A 23895-nucleotide genomic window follows, 5' to 3' on the forward strand; every position below is an offset into this window, starting at 1 on the left:
GTCAATTAAAAATCGTATTAGGTTTAGTGGTCACGGGCCACATCAAATGATTCCGAGAGCCACATGTGGACCGCGGGAGTATGAGTTTAGGGGCCATTCAAGTATTACGTAAGCAGATTCTCAACCATTTTTATAACCTCCCCCTTTGTCAACAAAACACTAACCCCCCGTGTCAGCAAAATTTCGTCTGCAGTTTAGAATATTTCATACTTTGAAAAAGGGGTGGTTGATGACGTAAGCAGCCTTCAAACCCTCTCTCCCCTTGTCATCAAAAGTCAGCAAATCCGAAACTCCCCCCCCCCACCCTCGATGCTGACGTAATACTTGAATGACCCCTTAGCTAAGACGCCTTCATATACTATGTGTATATGAAGGCGTAACAAGTACTCCTTAATGTGTATTAAGGTCCTACCCTTAGCTTTTACTGGATTTATTCATGCTACGTTATGCGTAAAAACTGAAAATAATGAACTCAGGCACAAAATGAGGAAACAGCGCATTTACCTATTTAATTTATTGATACTGACATAAAACACTATGCAATTTCAAATTTGCGATCTAAAAATATCCAGATCAAATCATAACTTATGCTGCCATCTAACGACAAATTTGAAAAACATGAGTGTTAGGAAGCAGCACTGTACCCAGACTGTAGAAACGGGATATATGGTCAGTAAACTAATAATGTTTATTTATATTTGTCGAAGGTTCGATCACTCTCTGGTTGTATAGAGAGCGACATCTGTCAGCAACAGAACGAAGCATAAGGAAGAGATGATGAAATGATAACAGAAGGTAAGTTTCAGCCGTCCGAGTAGAATCAGCTACACTGCCGGCCAGGGGGAAAATAAAGTTTGGAAGTCGATAAGGATGGCGGCGTTATTGAATCAACGAGAATTCGGAGTTCGGAGAGTCGAATGGTTCGAGCTATTCGGTCGAATAGCCGTCACTTCGGCCGGCTATCCTCTGGAGTACGTCAAAGTCCTAATACAGGTCAGTATTCGACCTGGTCGCTGACTATTAAAAATAACTGTGCGGCCATGGGTTTCCTTCCTTGCGGGAAGTTTGTGGTTATCGAAAAATGTTGTCTATTCATCTTGTGTATTGGAATAGCGAGTTATGATGAATTTAAATGCATTAATTTGAATGTTGAAATTAGATGATCGTGACCTTGTAACAATCCTGTTTTGTTTTTCTTTCTGTGTTCTAGATAGGACACGAGCCATTTCCTCCGAGGGAAACACGTACCTTGTTAGGTAGGAGAGCCCTAGCTCTTCCCGGAGCCTGGACTTATAGTGAGTACAAGATTGCTATTCCCGGCTACTTCATAGGTTTCTCTATCAAATGTGTTTGTTTTTGATAATATTGAACACAAAGTTTTGTTACCCTTATGGGCGCCAAGACCTCGGGTTGCAACTGTCATGCAACCCATAACATAGGGAAATATATATACAACCTATGACAATAAAGTTTGGTGAATAGTCCTGTAGCATTAACATAGATGAAATGTTAACGAAAGTTACCTTACTGTCCTTCGAAATAATCACCTCCCATTACTATGCACCGCTGAGATCTCCTATACATGTCCTGGAAACTTTGCAAGAAATCTTCTTTTTGGGATGGAGTTCAAAAGCCTCGTCACGTTTCGTTGGATGTCAGGAATATTGTCAAATCTCTTTCCTTTCAAAGCGAGTTTGAGTAGTGGGAATAGGAAGAAGTCTGGAGGATTGAGATCTGGCGAGTATGGTGGATGTTCAATTTGCACCACCCCTTTTTTTGCCAGGAACTGTTTGACGATATTGGCTGTGTGAGGGCGAGCATTGTCGTGAACCTTGAACCTTATTGTGCATACTGAGGTCGTACCCTGCATAGACGTTTCATGAAATGGGTCAAAATTTCAATGTACTTTGCAGCATTCATCATCGTTCCCTCAGTTAAGAACCAACACGCTAAACAAGCACTTTGTAAAACAAGTCTTTCATGGAACACAAACGACGCTCAACTTAACAATGGTGGCGGCAGAGGGTCAACACCTGCCGCTACGCATGTGCAGCATTTTGCTTCGCCAGTGTTGCCAGATCGGCCATTCTGACTTCATTCACTGAACTTTATTGTCAGAGGTTGTATTTTTAAAGCTCTGTTGTTTTTTTTCTTTTCATTCTACTTTTTCTTGTTGGCTTAGTAATCACATAAATCGGAGTAATCCAAATTGCACCCACAAGTTTAAAATTATTCCATCCATGCATGTAATAATAATCCATGTTGCTCTTTGGATTACTCCAATTTACAAAATCAGAATAATCCAAAGGCCATCCACAGAATTGAATGAACGGTACTATGGCACTACCCAATCGAACAAAAATCGCAAAAATAAGATCACATTCACCAGAAAAATAAGTTTTGTTGGGGGGGGGGGGAAGGATTGAAGTCGTGAAGCCTCGGCCCAACAGAGGCAGTTTAATACTGTGAACAATATAAAAGATAAATAAATCGGGTGCTGAAACACGTTTGTGGGCAGAATGTACAACAGCAGCACCACTGTGCAATGGAAGTGGAGTTCAACTACACAACACATTTTTGAAGGCCCGGATACATGTGCCTTTGTAGATGTCTAAATTGGCCGTGGATTTCAGTTTGTGAAATACTCTTGCTTCCTGAGATTTGAATCTATGGCCCTCTTGCCAGCAGTGAGTGGTGATGGTCAATTTTTCACATTCTTGATTTTCACACAGCGAGCATGTTAATTTAATCTATTTTTTAAGGATCTCCTTGTTTGTGTTATGTAGCCAAGCGGGCAATCACCAGATGGAATATAATAAATGTTCCATTGTTTATTCTGTGGTATGGCATCTTTAGCTAATGAACATGATCACTGTGTTAAAAATCAATAATGTGAAAATTTGACCATTGCTGCTCACTGCTGGCAAGAGGGCCACCCATAGCGTGTCGAAATGCATTAGGAATTTCTAGTATTTCCTGATATTTGCCTTATTCGTTGATAATTTTTTAGTATTATTAGGCAAAATCATCTACTCTTCCGCAAAGAAAATAAGCTTCAAAATTCTAACGGATTCAAATGCTGTGCTGTTTAACACAAAAGCCTATTATTAATAGCAAACACTAACAATAGGTGATCTAACCTACACTACACCTGAATTGAAAAACAGACCACTGATAAAAATAAACTACTATTACTATTTACTTTTATTGTTAATTATTATTTTGAGTATTCTAAACCACTATTTGCAAACCATCTCATTAATGGCAGAAAATTGCAATATATCGATATGGCCAGAGTTAGTGTTTGGTGAAGTAAGTTTGAATCCTGTTGACGGCACCGTGGTGGTTGGCTGAAGTTGGTTTTCTGCAGTTTTCGAGATTCGAGGTACGAATGCAAGTCTCTCATTTGAAAAAGTCCCTCTGCGGAAAGCAGGCAGACCTACAAACCCCCCCCCCTTTGATACTGACATAAAATGAAAATTCAAGCATTCCCATCTTTACTTCAGAAAATTGAGACAGATGGTAGCATGAACATAAAATAAGCGTAACTCGACAACATAAATATGTTAGGGCCACTCATACACTCAGAACACACATTCCATCATGTGCCAATTGGTCGGAAATCCTGTAGGAATAGGGGAATGTGCACGAGGTACACGTATGATTAAGTAGTACAGTTGAATCTCGTTATAACGAACGCCAAGAGACCGGAGGAATCACATCATTAAAACGAAATTTCGTTATAAAAAAATTCCAGGTTACTTAGCATTGTTCTTAAAACTTATTTGGAGGATTAGAAAAGTGTTCGTTATATATATAAACCAAGATTTTTGCTATAACGGTATTCGTTAAAATGGGATTCGACTGTAGTAGTAAATATATTAAAATGTTTTATGCACTATTTTTCAAGGGCCATGCTTCAAAGTTTTGAAAGATTTGCTTTTCCACTGAGACTACCACTTTTTTGGCCTTACTACTATGTTCAAAAAGTTGCAAGATTTATTTTATTATGGAAGAATGAATACATATACAATCTATTTATTTGGTGTTTCCTTCGAATTGGCTGCCCTGTGCAATTATGAGGTTTGGCCATTGTCCATACAAAAGTTTAAATGTGGATTGCAAGTTGTTTTTGCCACATCCTCCAGTACTTTTATCGTTGATTGCTGTACCCACTTCTTTGAAACCTGAAAATCATTGTCCCTTAAACAAATTATTTATCCTAGGAAAAAGTCACATGGGCAAGATCAGTGGGAATATTATTTAGACAGATAATTTGACACCAGTAGGGACCTGTGAGCTGGCATATTGTTGTGACAGAGCACCCATGACTTGGTCTTCCAAAAACCTGGTTTCTTGCATCTCACTGAATCATGCAGACGTTTAAGGACTCTCAGGTCCCTCCTAGTGTCAGATTACCTGTCAAAACATCACATTCCGATACATCCACAACCAACGTATTTCCCTGATCTCTCCAGCTTCTCCCTGAAAACGTTTTTCTTTTGTGCCTTTTTTTCAATGTATTTTCTATTCTGTATATTCTTCTATGAACCTTTCAGTTTATGTGAAATGGCTCAAAACTTTTCAGAAAAAGTGGAGGTGCATCTGAAAAAGATTGAGAGGATATGAGTTGATCAGGTTGGAGTGACAGTAATTCTAATGATGATTGGCACTAAAATTCAATTCATGATGTGGCTTTTTTATGTGAGCACGTGCATCCATGTGAATGAAAATATTCATTAGCAGAGGCATAAATATCAAGAAAAAAATTGTTATTAGCGGTAATTGTAAGCCATGGCATTTGTTGAGGTATCACTATACATGTATGGTTTTTTTTAAGGTGAGATGGGCATGGAGGGGCTGAATATTCATTTAAACCACTCTTTTGAATCAAGAACCTTATTTACTAGATATAATTTCAATACACATTCTTTTAATTCTGCATGTATTTTAGAATATTTTGATGAACTAAGTATGTGTGCTATTTTGCAGTGAAACATATTAAAAAAATTGATGGGTTCTTTGGACTGTATAGAGGCTTAGGACCGAAATTGTGCTCCAATCTTGTCAGTGGCTTCACATATACTATGATGCTTGATGTAAGTTCTGGTGATTGCTTTTTTCTTGTACATGTGCCTAGAATATGAATTAAGACAAATGCTGTTACTGAAAATGAAAATGTTCTCCTCCCCCTTTTACATGCTTTATGTGATATGCATCCTCTATTGCTTATGAATCAAAACTGTGATGACTAATTGCATGAAAATGTATTGATTCTTATAAAAATTGTTTGATTGCCCAGACTATCTGCTAATAAATGGACACACATGAAATAAATATGCCAGACATAACAATAACTGATGTCAGGAAAATGAAATCTTTGGCCTTATCATGGATGGAAGATAGTTCTAAGTTGATAAGTTGTTTCCCCCATAGAATTTAAATTTCAAAGGCAACTTTCAATGATGTTGGATGCAGAGGTGGATTGAGGTCGGTTGAGGCCCTGGGTGCAGAAGAAAATATTGGGTCCCCTTAAATTGGAAAAAAGTATAAAGTTGGGGGCTTTGCGGGACACGTGCCCGGTGCCTCCACTGTTAAATCTGCCCCTGTTTGGTTGTGAAGTCACTGTGATCTCTGCCACAGCTTCAGCAATACTTAAAAAACAAAAAACCATTCTGAAAATTACCCTTTCTTCCAATTTGAAAAGTAGATCTATAGACCACCACCATTATGTTTTTACTAAAACGCAAATATATTATTTTCCACATATGCTGTGTAAAAGAGTTATTTGCTAACAGAAAATTTTGCATAATTTTTGCACTTCAACTCTATGTAAAACTTGATATCTTTAGCTTTTTTGTTTCATTTGTTTATTTTAGAGACTTCCTTCAATCTCTCCTGAACAAGATCCAGAAGAAGCCGAGGAAGAACTTACAGAGCAACAAAAACTTCTTCGTTTTATTCACCAGCTTATCCGAGAAACTGTGTCTAGATGTACTGCAGTTTTGGCAAGCCATCCTCTTCACAGTGAGTGACATCATAATGCTTTAAATGGCATGTATCGCTTGTCATATATTTGGAAAGATGTTTTATCAAAAGTATTTATACAGCTTCTTTCTGTTTTGTTAGAGGAATCTTCAAAAAGTTGCAGTTTTTTCATAAATAAATTGCCACAATTTTTCTATGCAGTCACTTTGAACTGTGATGCATTTTTCATTATTTTCTATTTAGTTTTAATATTGACAACCTAGTTCTCAAAAAGGTAGCAATGTCAAAAATTTCATTTTTAAGTTATGCACACCATGAGAACAATGCAAATAGCCCCTCCCCCGACAACTCCCAACTCTGCTTATGTACTCCTTACTGCAATTAATCTTCCAGCAAGTGCACGTATGTAGGAGATGCACTGATTAAAGGAGAGGGAATATCTTCTACGCAGGCCTTGTGGAAGGTTAAATCTAACACAAATCCCATTGAGTTCCATACAAAGGGAATCTTTAAAATGCAGATATCTCAAACCAAAGAATTTTGTGTTACTTTTTCGAACAAGACCATCAATATTATCTATAAGCTGTTTTTTTTTTAAATTTTTGAGTGCATAGCGGCTGATGCATTGGAGCAGAATTTAAAAAATCTTCAAGAATTAAATAGGCAGATCCAACATTCGTATTTAGCTTTATTGCAACTTCTTTAATTAATATTCTGTTTTTTTGACAATCAGTCTGAATTTTTTTCTTATTTCTTATGCTGGTAGCTGTAACTGGACAGTTGGACAGCTCTGCATCTCACTTAAAGTGTCATTTTCAAACATTTTAATTGACTGGTAGACAACTCTATCAGATATTTTGAACTCCATACCAAGCACACATGTGCGGAGACTAATTTGTGTTCCTTGCACATTTTTGCTCACAAAAAGTATGATAATGCTGTTCCTATTTAGTGTGATTAACATTTGTCTAAACCTTTACAGGGCCATCTCCACTTGAGCTTTACAACTCTTGCATAAAACAATCATCCAGCTTGACTTATTTTTGCCAAACTTACGGGCCATATGACACTACAAGATACAATTATATTTACAACTCCCCCCCCCCCCCCCACTTTTACTGCTACAGATGTTGTAAAGACTTTTTTTTGAAAATCTGTTGTACTTATGCCACATTATGTGCTGAAAATAGCAACATGGAGAATAATTTTTTTAAGTCTTCCTAAATATCAGTGAAGAACTGTTAGTTAGAATTTTGATGCTGAATGAGGTGAATGAACAGGTACGAATCAGACTATGAACAGCTTACAGAAGTTTTTTTTTTTGATATCTTCTGAACTTGTTAAATACTTCTTTTTTAAATTTGATTAAAATTGGTATTTTATTAATTTGCAGTTATTTCAATAAGAACAATGGCTCAGTTTGTTGGAAGAGAACAAAAGTATTGGTGAGTTTTATGCAAAAAACAACCATTTTTTTAATCAAGTTAGTCATAATATCGTGTATAGGTCACTTTAGTGGTCCTTGTTACCAAATATTTTACATATGTTTCTAGATTCTTACTCAACAAACTGTCAATGATTATTGTAATTTTTTTTCCACTTTTAATTCAATGACAGCATCTCTAAAGCAATTTCTCGAATTTCGTTTCCCATGAGCAGTGCAGTTTTATAAAAATCTAGCATTCAAAATGAAAGAATGCGCCGAAGTCTTAATTTTTTTCTCAAGCCACAAATTTGTGAGACCGGATTTTTCTCAGCCTAATCATAATACTTCTACATCAAGAACATATACCTTTTCTGGATATTATACTGAAGTGAACTTGGAAAGAAAAGTCATCTGGTCTTTGCTGAGAATGGCACTGAGGTCCTCTTACAAACCTGTAAGAGAGTGAGACTCACTCTCATCTCTACCGTCCCACCTGGGTGCCGTTTGCTGAAGTTAAGGAAGGCTACTGATGCCTCAACTTTCGCACCTAATACTACAGTCACAGTCAGATCTTCCAACTCTTGATCAAGGCTATGATGGATGAGAAAGCGCTGGTGGCTCCCCCTTCCCTGAGGAACTACCTGGTGAAATCTTTGGATTTCTCTACTCCAAAAATTGGCATGTCTGTACAGTGCTTAAAATAAAGAAAGCAAGGTCGTGTCTACAGTGGTGTGTATGGTAACACACCTGCCTGGTTTGTAGGAGGACATGGGTTTGATTCCCGGCATACACAAAATGATTTGTTTTCCAAGTTCACCTCAGAATAATATCCAGAAAACGTCTATTTCCTTTGTACAAATTTTTTGCTCATTCTTTTTTTTTTGTTGCTTTAAACCAGTCGTTTTAAATCCTTCATTATTCAAGTACCAACCGGTGATGTATGTGACTTGAATAACCCCCCAAATCCTACAATTTTTTCTGCTAAGAATTTAATACATTTGTGTTTGAAATTGCATATAATGGTTGGTTAATGCATTAACTTTTTTTTTTTCTTACTCATTTTGTGTTATTCTCCTGAATAAAAAATGAAATATGAAATCAAATTTTACTTGTGTAAACAAATATTTATGACCAATTTCTCTTTCAGTGGTATATATGGTTCTTTAAAAGAAATTTACCACCAAGATGGAATACGTGGATACTTCTCGTAAGATGCTTTCATTTGTTTTAAAATTGGTACTTAGTGAAATATTACAATTACTTCCCTCTCACACACACAGAGATAGACAGATAAAATGTATTTAATGAAGAGAAAATACATATTTAATCCAATAAAATTATTATCAGCAAGTACAGTAGACCTTCGACTATCCGGCTCGTGAATGATCGGCCTCCGACCCAGGGGCGTCGGAAGTGTTTCGAACCTGTGGGTGCCCGTCTTGAGATTCATGTAGGAAATTTCGATTTTTGAATCAATTCTGTGGGTGCTCGGACCCGTTCTACAAACTTCCGTGGGTGCTCGAGCACCCACAGCACCCCCTGCTCCGACGCCACTGCTCCGACCTATAGTAGAAAAATAATTATAATTCTCCATAATTAAATGGCGAGTACTTTACTTTCCCAAAGTGTTGCAGGTAATCATTAAATATGTATATTATCAATGAAATATGTTCAAATAATTTTTGTAAGAATTAAGCCTATGTTTTATGTTTATATTTTGTTTGTTTTAGCCTTTTCGGTGGCATAGTAAAAATCATTAAACCTCCTGTAAAATGTCATATCTTTTTTATATGAAGTAGGCTTTCTTCCAATTTTTAGCAGGTGCAAAGTAAAGGAAATATAAGAAAAAGTGTTCCATTGAGAAATCAACTTTACAAAATATGTGAGCTTGTCAATGCTAAAATGAGAGGTTTTTATGGATGCGAGATACCTTGTCAATTCCACTGATGGGGTTAAAAGAGTATGTATTCATACTGTACAGTGTACATGAGCTTATGTTTTCTGCGATTAAGTTGGATATTATGAAATTTATCTTAAAATTTGTGCAATATTGTCAGACTTTCTTTTTTTTTGTATTAAATTAATCTACCCACTTTATTTTAAACTGCTGGTCTTCCTCTGTTTCCATCACACAGCTGAAATGCCAACTTAATATTATTCCACTTACCTCCCGTAGATATATCGCTCGCCTATCATTACTTTTCAAAATTATCCATGTTATTTTAACTGACACTAACCACATTCTTATCAAATCCACATTTTTCCAATAGACTCAATCACTTCCAAAAATTGAAACCTTTTTTTGCATGCATCCACAGATTGCTTCAAATTTAGTGTTTTCCCTGGTACAATTATTGATTGGAACAACCTTCCATCAAATTCTGTAGACTACAAATTCTTCAATCTCTGATTTTGTATGTAGCATCGATCGCTTATGTCAAATCCCATCATTGCACCCTCTTGTATAGGCTTTGGCCAAACAATATTGTATAAATAAATAAATAAAATTTTTAAAATGTGCAGTACAGCACATAAAAAACATTTATATAGTACTGGCCTGTACTGAGAGGTCAGAAAATATGAATAGAAGCAGGTTTTGGTATAAAAAGGGGATGGTATTGTTGGAGGTAGGAAGTGAGCATTTATAGCTCTGGCCTGCCCTTCCATTAGAGCACATTAGGCCGGATAGTTGAGAGTCTACTTTGTGTTATAATTTTATCCTTAATGATTTCAAGGCAGTTTATCAATATTCAAATCACCTTAAAGTTACTGTTTACATATCTGTATCTGTAAATATACAGAGTTCAGCATCTGTATATTTTCAGTATTATGTCACAAGTTTTACTATATTAATCAAAATTTGAAAATTCAGCAGAAATTGAATCAATGAGTGTTCAGCTTATTACTGCATTTCATAGAGATTATCATATTACTTGGTTTTTCTTTCTCTTGTAATTTGGTTTTTTTTGTACGTGTTTTGAGCAATTTATTCTGTGATAGAGTATGAAGGTTATTTTAGAATTGTTTGTCATAAAAATAAACTATGATTTCTAATTGGTTTTCTATTTTATTTGTGAGGATAATTACGTGAGTAGTAAATATATATTTTTTATATTTCCCTTCCCCCTTCTCTTACCAAAATTTGGTTTTTAGGTATACATTCAGTTTTTTTTAAATCTTAGAATAACAACTATACATAATGTTGTCTCTGACCAAATTAAATTGATATGATTTTTTACACTTGCTTAAGTTAATAATTAAGAAATTTCTATATAAATCGATGAACACCTATAAAATTATAGGTGTGCATACATCTATTTATATAGGAAAATTTTAATATTTGAATGAGTATATGCCTGTTTTTATTGCAAGAAAACTTCTAATACATATATAACATCACATGTTGCAAAAATGAGAATATGAAATCTGTCAGATCATTTTGAAAATGTATGATTAAAAGAACAGTGTTTTTGTGCGTGCATGCACATGTTGTCATACTTAAAGAAGCACTAGTTGGTCTCCTGTTTTCCCCTTAATTTGTGTGTATAGAGTTATGTATAACAACTGCATAAATACAGTTTGGTTGCTTGCCAATTTCATCTCTTGCAGAGGATTTGTTCCTAGGCTGATTGGCGAAGTTTTTACTTTGTGGCTGTCTAGTGGTCTGTGCTATTTGGTGAATAATTATGTATTGGAGGAAAAGGTTTGTTTTTTCAGTGATTATTTCAGTAGACTAGAGAGTTAGTAGACTATAATATATTTTTTAATTGTATATTGCCTTTACGTTCTTATCCTATATTTTTTAAATATTCCTGATTTCAGGTGCTCCGTGGCTATGCTAAAACAACAGCACTAGTAAGTTTAGTTTTCAAATTTATCGTTTCCATTTAGAATTTTACGCATGCACATACAATGATACCTCGGTTTTTTGTTGATAATCTGTCGAAATCCAAAACCGACGAAATTATTTCCATATGAATTAATGTTAATCCAATTAATTTGTTCTAGAAACTCCAAAATAATACCAAAAACACATTTAATAGAAAATAAATATAGTGTTTAATACTAAAAACAATAAGAAATAAATATAAAATGAATATAAAAGATCATTAAATGAACATTTAATATGACATTTAAATTTTTATACCTTTCTTAAGATTCTTCTTAGCATATGAAAGATGGCGAGGGTGGGGGGAAAGAAGAGACAGATGCAGATATTATTGTTTGGAAGGGAATTCCCCCCCCCCTCCCCATAAGGACCTTAGGTATCAAGCCACTATCTGTGGTGGCTTCTGTTTGTCATTTGGCGCTAGGACCAGCTTCACAATCAGTGGACCCACGTTGCACAAGAAAGCTGTCCATAGGTGTCTGTTTCTGCTGCCTCTTTAAGATTTGCCTAAAATGGGGCAAGACATTAAACAGGTAGTAGCTTTCTTCGAAGCTGCTTTTTCTGTAAATTTTCTTTAGTCCCATGAAATTGTTTGGCTAGACGTGCAGGGTGATGCCCAGACAATGAGAAACAACGCCACACTGAAAATTAACAGTGGGGCCACATGAACACGGCAATGAAATCGAGGCAACTGAAAAAAAAAAAAAAAAGAGACAAATCTTTTTATGGAAAAAATTGATAAAAACTAAAACAGACGTTAGCAGAAGTCAACGAAAATCGAGGTATTACTGTAGTACCCTGGTCTTTTACACTTTTCTTTTCAAATTTCTTCAACAAAGTATTAATTTAAACAATAAATTTTGAGGTGATTTAATACTTGATTACATTGAATTTTTAATATTTTTGACATTTGCAATGGAATTCTTATTTGAATTATGTTTATTTATTCATAAATATGCTAAAAATTTTGCATGAGCAAACACTTGAACTTGTGTGCAGAAATGTAAAAAATACTACACGTACTCAAATCTATTTCCATAAAGTTTTTTGAAAAGTTGATGATTTTGAAGATAGTTTGAGGTAGTGAAATTATTGAAACTGCTATAAAAACTATTGTTTTGTTTCTAAAAATGTAATAACAATAAAATTTTATTGATTCAATTTAATTATGCCAAATTTAATTAAGCAGATGAATTCCTTTGTGTTTCAGTACTTAGCAAGTGCCTTATTCTATCCGTTACATGTGGTGTCAAATTGTACTGCTGTTAACAACTGTGGGTATGTGTTCTTCATTTACTGTTCTTGTTGAGTAAGACTTTTTACCTTATTTCGATTGATGCTTTTTTTTTTTCCTTTTCAATAATTTATTTTACTTTGATTGATCTTTGAGGATGGGTGATTCCATAAAACCCAATGCTGCTGTTTCCACTTTGATTAAACTAAAAGGAAGAAAGTTTATTGGAGAAATAATATATAGTGATAACTTGAACTATGAATGTTTCAAATTGCTAGTAATCTATTGCTAGTAAAAGTGAAAAACGGTATGAAAAAATCAATTTTTTAAAATTTAAATCAGAGTTTTCGATTTTGATTAAGTGACTACTTATTAATTAATGCAAATATTGTTAATCATTAACGATGCATATTTTCATATCATCTACCTGTTTTTTTCATCTAATCTGACAAATTTAATTTAGCATTAATGAATAAACAAACTGCAATCAAGAATAGGAACACTGAAAATCTGTGTTTATGTAACATGAAAGGTTGTTGAGCCCAAAATAACTTCATGGATTAACATTTTTTTTGTAGAGAAAAGTGTTTTTATTCATAAGCCCCCTCCCCATTAAAGAGAATGCCTAGTAACAACTCAGTATCACACATATATGGTGCAGGTTCCTCAATGTACAACCAAAGGGCCATTCAACATCAGCTAAATAAATAAATTCTATTGACAAGATTGTTTCTCACACAATTGATGGATGCATTTATTATAATGTGTTTCCAACTTGCATGATGTTGCTTAATAATTTATACATTTTTATTCTTTCACAGATTTAATGAGTTTTGATAAAAAAACGAGCAAAACTAGAAATTTTAATGAGAAAAATAAAGAAGTCTAAAGCTTAACAATATTCATGTTGGTACAATATCTCTGTTATTATTTTGAATCAGCAATTAGGGCATAGAATTCAAGTCTTTATATAAAAAATGATTTCTCTGTTGATCAGGGGAATCCTAGTGTTACATTGTAATGCATTGAAAATATTTAGTGCAGTTCTAAGTTTAGCTCCCTATATTTTTCTGCAATTTTTTCCACGCATAAAGTCTAGAAATAAAACAGCTTTCTTTCTGCACTGTATCTTGGGTTTAAGTTTAAGCCTATATTTACCCCAGAGATCTATATTTCTTTTAATCATGAACTTTACCACATATCAATAACATGCCTACCATACCTGGCTACTTTTACTTCAATATCATTAAAGTTATGCAAACGAAAAACAAAATTTAAATTTTGGCATTTAAATCAGCATACCCTGGTGAAAGATGCTCAAAAATGCTCTCACTTATGAACAAATCAAAAACATGAAACTGTGAAGAAAAAGCTCTTGCAAAACAAGAAAGCTTTGACTATTTAAAGTCTACAGTGTTGTACTGTTGTGTTTACTACATTTGTGTTGTAAGCCAAACTATTTTCATTCTACAATACAATATACAGTATTATGTTAATTGATTTTTACAGTGAAACATCTCTTTTGCAGATACCAGCGGGACAAAAAAAATCTGTCTGTAAAAAAGTGTTGATTGTTAATCAGGTCTTTGAAATGCATACTTTCATTATAAAAGAGAAATTATCATTTTAGCATGAAAGAGATGACTGTTAGGAGGAGTTTCATTGTATATGAATATACACATAAACTATGAAGGATATACCTGGGCATTCTGCATTAATGATTTATAGAAAATAAGTTATTTTGCAATATGTGCATCCTTTTGCATCTAGGATTTGCTTTGGTCATATGTTATGAGTGAAGTGAATTTGAATAATTTTCATACATTTGATCTGCTTAGTAATAAAATTGTTTTGTTATAGATTGGCTGCCGGCATGCCACCTAATATGCCTGTTTACGAAAGTTGGACTGATTGCTGGTCTCACCTTCATGCTATCGTATGCTAATTTTTTTGTATATCTTATACATAAATAAATATCGAAGTGATATACATTTTATGAATTTAATTTGTTTAATACAGTGATTCCTAAGATTCAGCTAATGAATGCAATTCCACAATGAATTATCTGCACTAGCCGAGGTATCACTGTATAATAATGGTGGAATAATGTGACATAAAACTCATTCATTCATGATTGCTTAAAAAAATTACGATTTGAATGACATCATGAATGGAGAAACAAGCTATTTATCTATTTAGTCACCATTGTCTTATGAGGTAATGAGCATATTAATGTATACCAGTTTTTCTTTGTTTATTTCATCAACTTCAACTTTTTTTTTTTTCTTTACATTTTTAAAAAAAACTAGGACTCTCTTTTAGTTTTTAATTGAAAACAAGAAAAACCACAGTAATTTTGAGCTGAAACAATTTTCTTTTTTAAACCTTCAGGGGCAGTTAAAGAGAGGATCAAGCATTCTGTGGCGATATTACCATGGCCCACTGCTGCGACCATTTGACAAGCCATCGCACAAGAGATTTTAACAAATGAAAGTTTTAGAGGTAAAAGAGTTTTTTAGCAAACACGTGAAAACAATTTTCAAATAATAAAGCTATTTTTCGTCCACACAAAAAGTAACTAACAATAAATTTTTCTGAGGTTTGTTAACATTTCAAAAAAATGTACTTTCTCCTAGTAAAGATAAAGAAATCAAGCATATCCATATTACTCTAATTCAATGTCTACTTTGTCTTCCAAAGTAAAACCTATTCAATCTGAGTGCATGTTTGACTGCATGACAATGCAGTATTAGCAAAAGTAAGTACACTAAACTCTCGATAATCCAGCACTGCGTTAATCAGTCTCTTTCATTTGTGGTAGGTCTTGTATGCATATCTGTTGTGTGTGCAATGTTATTGCATTAAAAACAAAAGCATAAAACATTAACACAGTTGTTAAAAAAAAAAAAAATTAAAAAGTTCGAGAAAGGTGGGAAGTTGACTAGTCTTGCCAAGAAATAGCCCCCCCTGCAACTTCAGTTTCTTTACTCCAGTGGAATAATAGTTACCAAGTATAATTACTTTTTTTTGTTATGAAAAAAAATGTGCAGATTCATTATGCCAACTCCTTTCAGTAAATTTATAAAATACAGTGAAACCCCTAAGCGACCTCCCCTATTCCACGGCCACCCCCCCTTCGTGGCCAGTTTTCCTTGGAACGAACAATAAGCTCCATAGACATAATACAAAAATCACCCCCATTCTGAGGCCACCTCTGTATGCGGTCAGCATCCACTTCCTTGTAGGTAAGAGTTAAAAAAAAAAGACAAGTTTTTGTGAGTTTTTTTCTTTCTAGTGCATTCAGAGCTCGTAGTTATTTTTGTATAACCATATTATCCTTATACATCAGCATAAATATCGTTCCGAATCAATCAGATTTTTTGTTCATGTATGACACTATCAGGTTGGAAGCATTTGTAAATAGGATGACAAAGAAGCTAATGCTATACGGCTGCTGATGAGACAATTTCAAAATTTGCTCCCGGGGTGACAGTGTAAACCAGACAACTATAGTCTACGATCTTTACTGAATAGGTAAAGGATATGGAAAAGTTTTGGCTTTGAGGATACTTTCTAGAAAGAACAGATCCCGGATAATACAGATTGAGGTATTGATCAGATGATCTGGTATTTCAAGTTCTGCGTAAAGAAACAGTGAAACCTTGATATACATAATGATACTGAATCAAGAAAAATTATGTAGAGGACTTGTTATATAGAGAGGTAACATTATCATAACGTGACATTAAATTTATGCTGCTGTTGGCAACTTTTCTAAATTGATGTTTTCAGTATCACCAAAAAATGTGCTTTTGAGTATTTACTTGCTGCAAAATTAGCTGATAAAAGAAATTCAGTTGGATGCTTATTTCTCCAGTAAAGGGGTTTATTGCAATACACTGTGGTGTGTCTCACAAAAAGTAGCAATACTGAACACTTTCGGTGATTAGGTGATGCCAACATCGATATTATCAGACGTCCTCAAAAAAAAAGTTGTAGCGATTTCAAAATCCTCCAAAAAAATATTGTTATAGAGGGGAGTAAAAAAAAGGATATCGTTGTATCGGGAGAAGTTTAACATTACAGACTATAGGCTGTTCTGAACAGTATTTGAAAAAATACTGTTGTAAAGGGATTTATCATTATATCGAGTATCGTTGTAGTGAGTTTTCAGTGTATCTGTTTTGTGGGCATTGTAAGTAAATTAAGCATAAGATTTTTTGTGACATTGAAACCGTTATTTTGACACCCCCCCCCCCCGAAATGTGATTTTCCTGTCATAACCCCTCATTTTGGTTTTATATGGTATTTTGTTAATAAAAAAATGACATACAGTAGCTTAAATAATTTGAATGCATTGCGTTTTCGAAGACCTTCCAGTAATTTGACGTACCCATGGTCTGATAAGTACACAATTACCTGAGAGTCCACTGTATTTTTTCATCTGTGAAATAAGGTTCATGTTGGATTTGAGAAAATACAGTACCTGTATGGTTCTCAGTATGATATCATCAATAATTTCAGAGAGGGCTTTCCCGAACTTTCTGGTGTGTATGTGTTGCATGTCTCTCAAAAAATTATATTGTGATATCCTATACATACAGAAGTTCAGCAAATCACTCAAAGATAACCTACCGCATTCACTGTGTAGACACACCCTTGAAATTTTGAACTGTCTATGTATTTGCAACTGCATATTATTTTTCTGTTTCTCTTTCTATTGAGCTAATTTAGTCTGACAATCTTACTTGTGGCACACTCGGGTATCATTTCCCTTATGAAATAGTGACTATTCCAAGACAAGGCTATATTAAGGAACATCATTTGTTGGTGTCACAGAGAGAAGAGCTTAGACAAATATTAAGGAACATAACACTGCAACTGGATGCCCATTATCTTAGAAAATTTCAAATTAGACTAGTTTCCCTGATTACAGCTCTGAAACTGTGTTTGTTTTTTGACTCCAAACATATCTTCTCCATGTTTGTTGATCACAGCCACTGCTTGAATTATGAACAGGTTATATTCTGTGGTTTGTCTAAGTCAAAGCACTCTTAAGGTGAAATCATGCCAATTTGATGAAAATTTTCCTATGTATAGGTTCCAGTTCCCAGTCTTGAAAGATATAGTTTGTCACATGATGAAATATTTCACTGAAAAAAAAAATACTATAAATGAAAGGGGGAAAAATAAGGATTCTTTGAGGTTCTGCATAAGGTGACCATATAACCTGTTTTCCTGTATTTTCCCTAATTATAGTCATCCCAAATTTTTTTTACAAGATGTCTTGTTTTTCCTGTGTTTTCAATTAGAACCCACTTGAATTTTTATTCAGTAAAATCAAGAATTAAAATTATTTTGCAACTTATAAATTACATTATGATAATCATGACTAAATACAAATATTTATCTTACATATTTTGTTATGCTAAACGTAATTTTGTAGAATTTATCGTGTCTTTAATTTACAGTAGTGACTCTCAATTTTAGTAATAATTTGCAACTTTATTTTTTGGCAGCAGTTGACGATTACGTTTTTTTAACCACCAATTTTTTGTGTGCTTTTGTCAAGGAAACATGGCCACTCTAGGATTGCAAGGACTGAGGGATTTTCTTTGAAGATTTTTTATTTTTTGCAAAGCCCAATTTGTGAATTTTCAGGGACTTTTCTATAAGGGTACAAAAAGTTGGAAGAGTTAGACTTCCGACGGGAAGATTTAAAAATGCTAAAAAAATCAGAAGCATTGGTGTCTGTCTTCAAATTTGATTTTCCTTCATGGGTTTGAAATCATTCACAGATTTTTTGAGTATGCGTACAAACACTGTTCATGCGCTTCATTCCATTCAGATGTTATGAATTACATGCTTAAACTTGAATGCAGTGCCGCAATCAAGATATATTTTATATCAGATGCAAGCCGCATGCATTCTGTGAAACAACACATTGAGTAGAAAAGAAAAACTAACTGCGTAACAGGCTCTCTGATTGCTGGATGTTTTACATTATTATATAAACACAAGCACCATGTAAAGCTCAATTTATATGACAAACTTTACAAAATTTTGAAATATAATAAGCCAGATATTGAAAGTTCAATTATAATGTGACCCCTGAAAATTCCTACATGAATATATGCATAATTTGATACACATCATGATCTGCATTGTGTGAATTATGCACATTCATGTAGGAATTTTGAAAGTGTGGTGAAAAAACACAGATTAAAAGGTTTTTAATCTTTTTCCACCCATTCCCTCCCCTTAACCATGTTGATTTTCTATGTTGCTCCACACAACCAACAGTAATCTTTTTTATGAAGTTATTAAATTAGATTCCTGCTGTGGCTTTTGCCTTATTATCACCACCTTGCAATTTTCCAGGGCCCAAGTGTAGAACCATAAGTTGATTGTAAGTTTGGGGGAGGCTGTGTGTGATTGAACAGAAAGGTGATGACAATAAAATTATTTTACACATAGGCTTGCTGCTTTAACGTTTTTTGGACTGCAAAACTTCAAGAATGCACTGCTCAGAAATAATCGTGTACAAATTATTAAGTTTGCTAGTCAGCAGTGGAAAAGTTTTTCGCTTTTGTAAATTCTTATCCTCCAGAACTGAACCCATTGTTTTGTATATAATGATACAATGTCTTTCAGAATTTTTATATTGTTATCAGTTTCTGTACTTTGAGTATGAAGTTATTCCAATTTTTTTTTTTGTTTAAACAGTTCTTTTTTTTTATAATTAGTCCTCTGAAGTAAAAGGAAAAAAAATATAAAAAAAATTTACCCTGAAATTTATTTTTCTACACATTGTTTTATGCATACTATTTTCGTAGTCGCCCGTTATAACCATACCACACATTTCTGACATCAAATTGGCACATTTTGGCTTTGTTTGTTTTTTTCTGCACGCCTTGTTTAAAAAAAGGAAAAAAATTATGGACAACCTGAAAGAAAATATTTAACACTGAACAAAAAGCATAAATTTGAAGACAATTTGTCAAGACAAAAGAGTCACTAGTGCTATAGTTATAACGAACAGGAAAAATACCCATATTTTTTGTTGATATCACGATTGCATGGAAGAATTGAAAGGTAAAAAGAGGTAAACACTAAGTGCCAAAAGGGAAAATGTTGGGATATTGCAAGAAACTGTTTTTGCAGCCCGTAGGGACAGCATATTTGTGACCTCTTTGCACACTCTTTTGAACTTAGAGGGCTACTAGGCATTTTTCACATTAACAGCATTATAAAGCATTGCTCATTCGGCACTTTAATGTGAAAAAGTGTTTGGATTTTTTTGACGTTTACCCTTCAATTTTATCATGTGTTTATGATCAGGGAAAATTTGATGCACGCATGTTGATTAGGGGAACCTGTCGGCTAGGGATCAATATGAGAGAGATTTTCTTTATAGGACATGAATGTCGCTCTCCACTTGTTAATACAAGATATACGGAAGACTGGATGTTGTGAAGATATTTATTATTTGAGATGTTAATTTTTTTAAGGAAGGAAAAAACTCATCTCTGCCTCTACCGAGAGTCGAACCCGGGTTCCTGGATTGCCGAACGAGTGCTCTGACCACTAAGCTACAGAGGAGATAGAGATTTTCCTTCGCTAGAGCGTATATATGCCGAACGGAACCGTGCAATGGACGGTGAAACCGATCAGCTAATAGCTCATGGACGACGAGCCACCAGAGGCTATACATATGACATATATGATGTTGTGAACACAACATCCAGTCTTCCGTATATCTTGTATTAACAAGTGGAGAGCGACATTCATGTCATATATATAGCCCTCTGGTGGCTCGTCGTCCATGAGCTATTAGCTGATCGGTTTCACCGTCCATTGCACGGTTCCGTTCGGCATATATATGCTCTAGCGAAGGAAAATCTCTATCTCCTCTGTAGCTTAGTGGTCAGAGCACTCGTCCGGCAATCGAGGGACCCGGGTTCGACTCCCGGTAGAGGCAGAGATTAGTTTTTTCCTTCCTTAAAAAATTAACATCTCAAATAATAAATATCTTCACAACATCCAGTCTTCCGTATATCTTGTATTAACAAGTGGAGAGCGACATTCATGTCATATATATAGCCCTCTGGTGGCTCGTTGTCCATGAGCTATTAGCTGATCAGTTTCACCGTCCATTGCACGGTTCTGTTCGGCATATATACGCGCTAGCGAAGGAAAATCTCTATCTCCTCTGTAGCTTAGTGGTCAGAGCACTCGTCCGGCAAACGAGGGACCCGGGTTCGACTCCCGGTAGAGGCAGAGATGAGATTTTTCCTTCCTTAAAAAATTAACATCTCAAATAATAAATATCTTCACAACATCCAGTCTTCCGTATATCTTGTATTAGATTTTCTTTAGTTGGTGCTCTATAATTTCTTGTGTTAGCAGGTATCAGAAGCTATCAGGGGTACTTCTATTTTGGATTTGATGCTCTTTAGTTCCGAGGATCTTGTTGAACATAGTTTTGGTTGGAGACAACCTTTCTTCTAGTGGTCATTGGGTTATTAACTTTTTTTTTAGCAACTTCTTTGTGAACAATAAAATAATGCTTCTGTGTTTTCGAAGAACGAATTTGAACTTTTGAGGGAAAAGTTTGCGTTAATTTTCAAAGATCAGTGGGTGTGGTAAGTCAGTGAGAAGAATTCAGAACAAGATTCCTCTGTTTTGCATGATGCCATATCCTTTGTTTGCAAAAAAGCAGGTTTGTTCATCGCAACCCCCCCCCCCCCCCCATCCCTCTGGTTCATGGATAATGTAAATAATCTTTATCTTGAGAACAGAAGGGCATTCAGAGAGTATAAACATGGAATAGGTGGCCTACCAACATTTACTGAGTAAAGAAGGTCATTGAAGTGGGTGATTAGAGAAAGTTGGATCTAAGCTGGCAGATAACATTGGTGCTGACCCAAAATCATTTTCTTTATGTATGTCAACAATGGATGTAAGGGGACAGTTAGGCCCTCTCAATAGAAAGATCTAGAGTACAAAGCAATGTAGGTATGTGTAGTGCTTCTAATGTCTTTTTCCCGTCAGTTTGTAATAGAGAATACAATATCTAAAGTACGGATGTGTGATTGGGTGATGACGTCTTCAAAGATATTCAAGTGACAGATGTGTAAGTCCTAAAACTTCTAAAAAATGTATGTGCAAGCAGAGCGCCAGGACCAGATGATATTTATCCTAGAGTCCTTAGGGAATGTGCTAATGAGCTAACTGTTGAGTCCAGTTGCACAAATTTACAGAAATAGTGTTGCTTAGGGTATTCTCCCAGGGGATTGGAAGCTTGCTAATGTGGTTCCAATATTTGAAAAGGGTATTAAAGAAAACCATACAGAATTATCGTTCAGTGAGTTTTACGAGCTCCTTCGTGAAAATTTTGGAAATTATTATCAAAAGACAATTTATGAAGTGGATAGATGAGAATAACATATTGTTGGAAAACCAGCATGGGTTTAGGAAGGGGAAGTCATGTGTAACTAACCTATTTGCTTCTATTGCTATGATCACAACTTTGAGAATGGCGTAAATGCTGATGTTGTTTATCTTGATTTCCAGAAGGCATTTGATCAAGTCCAACATGGAATGCAGATGTTGGAGGGATATGATCAAAGTGTTTAAAATTTTCAACAGGATGGATAGCATTTACCACATGATCTTGAAGCTTTTACATAAGATTTGAATTGGATGGAATCGTGGTTGAGAGATAGGTCACAACGGCTTATGGTTAACAAGGAATTTTTTGATGAGACAGGTGTCAAAACTGGAATTCCTCGATTAAGTGTGCTTGGGCCCATACATCTCTCACTTTTTATCAATAAACTCAATCAGGGCATCGATGGGATTGTTAGAAAATTCGCTGATGACATTAAGCTAATGGGGGTAGTAGTCGGGAACTCAAGCGATAGGGAGATGCTCCAGACAAACTTGAATATGATTGCGGCATGGGCTACTGAATGGAGCATGACCTTTAGTGTTGATAAGCGCCTGGTCGCTCATTTTGGTTTGAACAACCAATCATGAGTTGAGTAGTATTACTATTCTGGGTGCAACAAGGGTCATCGATGTTGGAATTCTCATTGATGAGCTGCTTAGGTTTTCTCAACATTGTTCAACGCTGGTCAAAAAAAGCAAATAGAATGCTTGGTTTTTCTTAAAAGGGTCTCTTTGCATTTTCCTGAAGTCATTCTTCTGCTTTTCTGAGGCTTATTTCATCCTGCATTGAAGTATGCCGTTAGGTTTCGGAGACTGTACCTACAGAGGGACATAGACTTGGTTGAAGGGGTGCAGAGGAGAGCTGTGTGTGTCCTTGTTGGCACACAAGGCTTGAGTTATGAAGAAAGACTTGATTTTTTGCATATGCTTACATCGGAGGAACTTGTGTGTCAGGGGATATAATCAAAGTGTTTAAAATTTTCAATGAGATGGATAGTATGTGGACCATGAGTTAATTCACCATCAATCAACTGCTTTGACAAGAGGGGACACCAGTATTATTTAGTAAGAGACTATTCCAGGTTGTGGTGTCACAGAGTTTGTGGCTAATAGGGTTGTTAATAAATGGAATAGCTTATCTTCGGGGTAAATTTTAACACGATTGATACATTTGAAAAGAAGTATGATAGACATGGTGGAATAAATCAAAAAGCTATTCATATTTAGATAAGACAACAATAATCTTTTTTTTTATGGGCAGTGTCTTATATAATAATTAGTTTTGGTGATATGTGTGCTTTTATATTAGATATTTGGTAATACAGTTGATAGAGAGAATCCCATTTTAACAAACACTTTTCTAATCCCCCAGATAAGTTTACATAGAAACAATGTGAAAGCCTAGAATTTCTTTATGAAATTTTGTTATAAGGAAGTGATTTTTCCGTTCTCTTGGAGTTCATTATGAGATTCGACTGTATTTGATATCTATATTTCTTTTTATGGGTGTAATTTTTCAGCCACCTTGTTAGGCAATTTGCTTGTTGTGACCTTGTTATTTGTATTAAAAGTTATAATTTCAGTTTTGTTATTATCTTAGTTATTGGTTTCAGTTTATTTATACTTTCAGTTTCTCTTCATCAGTTGTCTGCTTTTTTTTCGTCTGGAGTCAAAGTTTTAAAGAAATTCATCAGAAATCTGTGTTTACTGATCGATTGATTGTCTTTATTTTCTAGAAATACCGAATGTAATCGATGGTAACCTGTATTTTGGAAAAAAATTTTTGTTGTCCTTATATTTGCGATTAAACATTTTCAAATGAAAAATGTGTTTACTTATTTTTCCTGTGCTGTGTATTTAGCATGATAACATAAACCTATGCTCAGGCAAAATCGAGTACAATAT

The 23895-nt window shown here is 34.8% G+C and overlaps 1 protein-coding gene and 1 non-coding gene across 3 annotated transcripts; both read left to right on the forward strand.

The window, feature by feature from the left end:
* Positions 1–780: 780 nt before the first annotated feature.
* Positions 781–23816, forward strand: LOC149064629 (mitochondrial carrier homolog 2-like). Of its 2 annotated transcripts, none has more exons than XM_089254870.1 (12): positions 781–993; positions 1211–1295; positions 4993–5099; positions 5880–6027; positions 7382–7433; positions 8562–8621; positions 11024–11117; positions 11237–11269; positions 12514–12581; positions 14398–14473; positions 14929–15039; positions 23604–23816. In XM_089254870.1, exons 1-11 carry the CDS (start codon positions 871–873, stop codon positions 15019–15021), a joined length of 939 nt encoding a protein of 312 aa, XP_089110996.1. In that variant the 5' UTR covers positions 781–870; the 3' UTR covers positions 15022–15039; positions 23604–23816. The 2 variants fall into 2 exon arrangements, with proteins under 2 accessions (XP_089110996.1, XP_089110995.1); XM_089254869.1 differs by having other exon boundaries at positions 782–993; positions 23621–23816.
* Positions 20746–20817, forward strand: TRNAA-GGC (transfer RNA alanine (anticodon GGC)). Its single transcript has one exon. It is a non-coding gene; the product is annotated as a tRNA-Ala (tRNA).
* Positions 23817–23895: the final 79 nt, after the last annotated feature.

The sequence above is a fragment of the Pholcus phalangioides genome, unplaced genomic scaffold, assembly GCF_987345545.1.
Source record: "Pholcus phalangioides strain wild (caught in Gottingen) unplaced genomic scaffold, Ppha-v1.0 ptg000042l_1, whole genome shotgun sequence".
NCBI classification, from domain to species: domain Eukaryota; kingdom Metazoa; phylum Arthropoda; class Arachnida; order Araneae; family Pholcidae; genus Pholcus; species Pholcus phalangioides.

Coding starts and splice junctions, on each gene's coding strand:
- LOC149064629 (XM_089254870.1), top strand. CDS start 871: ATGGCGGCGTTATTGAATCAACGAGAATTCGGAGTTCGGAGAGTCGAA. Junction 7,434..8,561: donor GGAAGAGAACAAAAGTATTG/GTGAGTTTTATG, acceptor TTTCTCTTTCAG/TGGTATATATGGTTCTTTAA. Junction 11,270..12,513: donor ATGCTAAAACAACAGCACTA/GTAAGTTTAGTT, acceptor TTTGTGTTTCAG/TACTTAGCAAGTGCCTTATT.